The 6,000-nt window shown below is 27.5% G+C and overlaps 1 protein-coding gene across 1 annotated transcript; it reads left to right on the top strand.

The window, feature by feature from the left end:
- The first annotated feature begins 2,383 nt into the window (after positions 1 to 2,383).
- Positions 2,384 to 4,996, top strand: LOC137820497 (NAD(P)H-dependent 6'-deoxychalcone synthase-like). The gene is made up of 4 exons (XM_068624619.1): positions 2,384 to 2,754; positions 2,954 to 3,197; positions 3,278 to 3,457; positions 4,568 to 4,996. Exons 1-4 carry the CDS (start codon positions 2,435 to 2,437, stop codon positions 4,769 to 4,771), a joined length of 948 nt encoding a protein of 315 aa, XP_068480720.1. The 5' UTR covers positions 2,384 to 2,434; the 3' UTR covers positions 4,772 to 4,996.
- Positions 4,997 to 6,000: the final 1,004 nt, after the last annotated feature.

The following is a 6,000-nucleotide window of genomic DNA, read 5'->3' on the forward strand; positions in this document are numbered from 1 at the left end:
GCAACAAACAATTGATTACACGAATACATTGATTATGACAATTAATAAATAGGTAATAAAAATTATAAATTTGAGTAGCCAATTATCCAGCACTACATTCGGCTGACAAACTTGTTCCCAACTCACCCAAGCAATCCTTTTTGCATTTCCACCACTGACCGATACCACTTTGAGTTCCTATCAAGTTTTTTGTGACTTCCTTTGGCTCTTTGGAAAACGACAACAAATATAATGGTAAACTTCATTGATACCACTACTTCTTCCACCTCATCACAAAATTACTTTCCAATATGAGAGTCTTTTTCATAGCTTTCCACTAATATTTCAACATCAATTTTACAGTCAAAGAAAATTAAATCACATTTTTCTACATTATGCTCTACAAAATTAGAGGCTGTGCTTATGATATTATCTCCTCAACATTCAAATTGAACGCCTTGTTGTTATGAAAGTTGACTTTAAACAAAAAAAAAATCAAAATCCACACACTAGTGCACTTTGTATCCGAGTGATTAATATTCACCCAATTTTTTTTTCATCCTATAATTCACAAGGAATGGATGACGAATAAAGGCGTAAAAATATTAAATTTGAATCTTTTGGCGAGGTAAGAAAGAGCACAATAAAAAAGTGGTTTCAAAATAACTACAATTCATAAATAATCGATCTAATTATTTTTTTTAAATTAAAAGACAAATGCATAAACTTATACATTTTTATCAATTAAAAAAATTATAATTTTAATCATTCTCATCACATCACTTACAAATTTTTATAATTTTTTTTTTACATATTTTTTACTTTATTTACCTTAATCCAAACATTTTAACTTTCTCCACATTTTTCCACTCCCTCAATTCAACTCCCTAATTCAAACAAAGCATACCAGAAAACTATTAAATATAAATCAATTTTAAAGACAAAAAAATAATTAGTCATTATATTGACTAAATTATATACTATTCTAAAAACTAACAAAATTATTGTTATCTAAAGTAGTTTATATTATTAATAAAATTTATAAATTAGTTTATAAAGTAGTATATAATTAGCTATCAAGTTTTAGCTACCACTTTTAAAATTTAAAGTAATTGGTAGTTAAAACTTTTGGAGCTAATTAAATACCAATTTAAAAACTATTTTATTAGTTTTATTAATAATAAAAATTATTTTATATACCATAATTATTTTAGTATCTAAAATAATATCTAATTTAATAAATATAATGAGTACATATTTTTTATTCTCTAAAATTAATTTCTATTTAATTATTCTCTTTTACAACTTATTTGGGTAGGTTTTTTTTACATGGTTAAATAAATGTTTGGTACTTCTAAAGTTATCCCCATTGAAACCTACAAAATATGTTTAGTGTTTTTGATGTCTAATAGTTAAATTTGAATTTAACAAAGATGTAACTAAGATTGAATTAAGACTAACAAACTTTGTCTACATCTAGGATATTATGAGATAAAGCCAAACAATAAAATGGAATCAAATTACTCTTTTTCCTATTTAAACCATAAATTCTGCTGACATTTATCAAATACTTCCGTAAACATCTTTGCTTTGCAGAAAGAATTTTGAAATGATTTTAACGTCATTGCTAACGATAATATAATAGCTCTACTCATTTTATACTGAAAACTGCATAACGTAACTACACGACACTGTATTAGAAGGGTTAATTTTTGTAGCCTGTGATTAATCCTTACGTACATAATGATAACATGTAAAATAACCAAATTTTACAAGCAAAAGATACTCATGACACAATACATAAAAATTAAACTCTAAAGTCAGTTCATTGCATTTTATAACTTTTTTTTGTTTGTGTGTGTAATGAGTAATGTAAAATTTTATGCTATAAATCTTATCATGTGAAAATCTGTAATTGGATTACATGTATTAAAAAAATTATAATCGTTACATTCTATTGAATTATCAATGTTAAGGCTAAAAATATCTTGTTGGTAATTTATTTTAAGAATTTAAATGGTTGGAATAATTTCCACAAATGGTTGGATTCCTATTGATAAAAATGTTGTTACTCAACACTTTTAATGGAAAACTGAAAGTTTACCATAGTTTTCTTCAAAAGTCCAATTTTTAGAAAATTCATTTAACAAAATTATTAATAGAAAACCTAAAATTACTATACAAAACCTCCCCTACATTTAGAGTTTTTGTTTTAAATTAATGAAAAATAATTACTATAGCACTCTTCAAAAGTCCTATATCTCAGAAATTTTACATTAATTTAAGAAAACGATTTAATTGAGAATGAACTAATTAAAACTCTGACCTATGCAATGACATAATTAGTGTTGAATTATTGAAACTAAGTCTATGCCTATAAAAGGACATGCATGGTTCCTTGTGTATGCAATTGATCTAAACACATTTTGACGAATTGCATTGTGATACAAAGAACATGTCTGCATCAAAAATCCCTGATGTGGTTCTCCAATCCTCTTCCAGCCATCACAAAATGCCTGTGATAGGATTTGGCACTGCTTCAACATCTTCCACCAATGACACCAAAGAGGCAGTGTTAGAAGCTATCAAAGTAGGTTACAGACACTTTGATACTGCTTCAATATATGGCTCTGAGGAACCCCTTGGAGAAGCCATAGCTGAAGCACTTCAACTTGGCCTCATAGCCTCCAGAGATGAACTCTTCATCACTTCCAAACTCTGGTGCACTCATAACTTTCCTCATCTTGTTCTTCCTGCTATCCACAAAACACTTCAGTAAGTGCACATCAATTACACGTGAACATGCATTTGGATGGATCTTACCTTTTGTTTAATGATTAAGTCTAATAATTTTGGAAATCTAACAGATTTTAACAAATAGTTATGTATTAAAAAGAGTGTTTGAAAAATGTATTATTACATCTCTTTCACACACTGAAGCAACTTTCCTGTGTGGAGCACAAAACTAATGCAGGTCTCTGAATTTGGAATATCTGGATCTTTATTTGATTCACTGGCCCATTTCAGTGAAACCTGGAATTTGGGAATTTCCTTATTCTGAAGAAGCCCTAACATCATTTGACTTAAAGGGTGTGTGGAAAGCAATGGAAGAATGTAAAAATCTAGGCCTTACAAAATGCATTGGGGTCAGCAATTTCAGTTGTAATAAACTTGAAAAGCTGCTATCTTTTGCTACTATTCCTCCTTCTGTGAATCAAGTAAGCCATAAGTTATATCAGATATGTTTCTATTTTTCAAATGATGACCCCACTTTTGGTTACTTTCTACCATCAAACAGGTTGAGATGAATCCTACTTGGCAACAAAAAAAGCTGCTACAATATTGCCAAGCAAAAGGAATAATCATAACTGCATACTCTCCTTTGGGGGCACCAGGAGCCATGTGGGGCTCCAATAATGTTCTGGATAATGAATTGCTCAAGGAAATTGCAAAAACTCATGGCAAATCTTTTGCTCAGGTAACCCTTTCATACTTCAGCTTCATTTTTCAACCAACTATACAAGTTCAATCATAAAGACTATATAATTCATATTTGGATGAAACAAATGAAAAATAATAAACCAATAATGTTGATGCAATTAAGTGATTTGGTTTCACTTGAGGGATATTTATATGGCTCCAAATCAAACATTTTTCTTGGTAACATTTTGAAAGTGAAAATTTGCTGTAGATTACAAAGGATTGAATACGTATTCATAAAATATTTATAATTTTATAATAGTTGTGTATAGAATAAACACTAATTACCTACTAATAAGTAAAATATTTATGTATGTTTTTCGTTTCTCAAATTGTTTTTTTTTTTATAGTATAAACTTTAGACTTTTTGATTTGCGGTTAGAAAACTATTAAAACACTACAATAAAATCATAAAATAGACATCAATTTTTAGAGACTAAAATAAGTAGTTACAATACTAACTAAATTAGAGACCATTTTAGAAACTACAAAAAAAAAATTTGGTTTCTAAATTAGTTTCTAAATTGATATCTAATTAGCAACCAAGATTTTTGCTACCAAATTTAGAAACTAAATAATTGGTAGTTAAAACTTTGGTTGCTAATTAGATACCAATTTAGAAACTATTTAACAATAATATAAACTAATTTAGAAACTTTTTTTTTTCAGTTTATAAAATGATCTCTAATTTAGTTACTATTGCAACTAATTATTTTGATCTCTAAAAATTAATTTCTATTTCATGGTTTTCTTGTAGTGAAATGACTTCTTACCGTATTTTGATTTGTTGTAATAAATTTTCAACATGAATTGTATTATAATATTATAATATTTATATCGATGATAAATTACTATTAAATATTTTAACATTCTATTTTGTACTGAAAATTATTTTATTAAAAAAAAACTGACAATAATTTATTTCAATAATTTTTTTTATAAATATTGAGAAGATATAAAATTTAGATGCATGAATAAAAAATATATTTATCCTTAAATAATATAGATATTAATACTATGTCTCTCTCCTAATAAGTATATGCACTTATCATGATCAATGTTTGTATGCGTGGTTATCTAACTCTAATGTGGTCCTCTATGATGATAGGTATCTATAAGATGGTTGTATGAGTTGGGAGTTACTGTTGCAGTGAAGAGCTATAATAAGGAAAGAATGAAGCAAAATATTGAAATATTTGATTGGTCACTGTTTAAAGATGACTATGAAAAGATTGCACAGGTCCAACAGCATCAGATGTGCAAGAATGGACCAACAAAATTCATTGCTGACCTTTGGGATGGAGAAAATTAATATCACACTATGAATGTTACTAATTTATAACACTATGCTGCAAAAGCTTTCTCTTTTCTGAAAAACTTTACTTTGGATATCATAAATTTTAGGTCTAATAAAAATTCTATGAAGAGAAGGTCTAATAAAATATATATGAATTTTATAGGCACTGTAACAAATCTTTCTGTACGAATACCTCTTTGTGTAGAGGTGATAATCAATGAGAATATTTTCTTCCTTATCTTTTGTTCTTGGTTCATAGCTGTTAGTGATGTTTAAAATTATAAATTTTACCGTTAAAAATCATATATATATATATATATATATATATATATATATAACATCATGTGACAAATATATTCTAAATACTGGTATATTTGCTAGAAAAAAATTACTAGCAACTTATATATTCTTATTTTCATTTAGTATTTTTTTGAAATTTAAAATTGTAACAGAATGTATTTTTTTATCATCATTTTATAATACTTTGATAATTAACATCTCGAAATATGACATATTTTATTATTACAAAAAAAAATTATTTTATCAAAATTTTCAAAATTCAAAACATACTTTATAATAATATTTAAAACTATTTTATAATAATATTTAAAACTATTTTATAAAATTTTAATAATAATTCTAATAACATATTAAGCTTGGTGGTAAGAAATGAAGCACACATTTTACAAGCATCTACATTTTCATGACATTGGAAGCTATCGAAAAAAATAATAATAATAAAATTTGTGTAACTTGCATCTTCTGTTTGTTCTCGTTCTTTTTCATAGCTTCGTCTCTTCTTTCAACTGTTTCTGTTAGGAAGATGGACATATAAAACTGTTGACCGGCTTCGTCTTCCTCATGCTTGTTGGGAAGTCATCTTGCACTTCAGCTCGCTCTTTTCGTCTTCATACTACTTCTTCAAATCTCGATTGTTCTATCCTAAGTGAATGTCGAATGAAGTGTTAATGAACTAGATATGTCGGTCGGTCCGCATGAACATGCTGGATTCGATTAGCTCAGTCATAAAGACATGATAGTGATTGTTCGGTCTATACCAATACAATTTTACATTTACTTTTTGTACCAATGATGGTGTTGTCGATTGATTCACCCCTTTTCACAAATAATTTACTCAACAATTGTGTGAAAATGACCTCAAATATCAACAGCACCGTTATTGTCACCTCTGACTTGACCTCTAATAATAGCGTATCTCACTACCATTTCTACCTTTTTCTATT

This window comes from Phaseolus vulgaris, chromosome 9, assembly GCF_000499845.2.
Source record: "Phaseolus vulgaris cultivar G19833 chromosome 9, P. vulgaris v2.0, whole genome shotgun sequence".
NCBI lineage: Eukaryota > Viridiplantae > Streptophyta > Magnoliopsida > Fabales > Fabaceae > Phaseolus > Phaseolus vulgaris.

Coding starts and splice junctions, on each gene's coding strand:
- LOC137820497 (XM_068624619.1), top strand. CDS start 2,435: ATGTCTGCATCAAAAATCCCTGATGTGGTTCTCCAATCCTCTTCCAGC. Junction 2,755..2,953: donor GCTATCCACAAAACACTTCA/GTAAGTGCACAT, acceptor AAACTAATGCAG/GTCTCTGAATTTGGAATATC. Junction 3,458..4,567: donor ATGGCAAATCTTTTGCTCAG/GTAACCCTTTCA, acceptor CTATGATGATAG/GTATCTATAAGATGGTTGTA.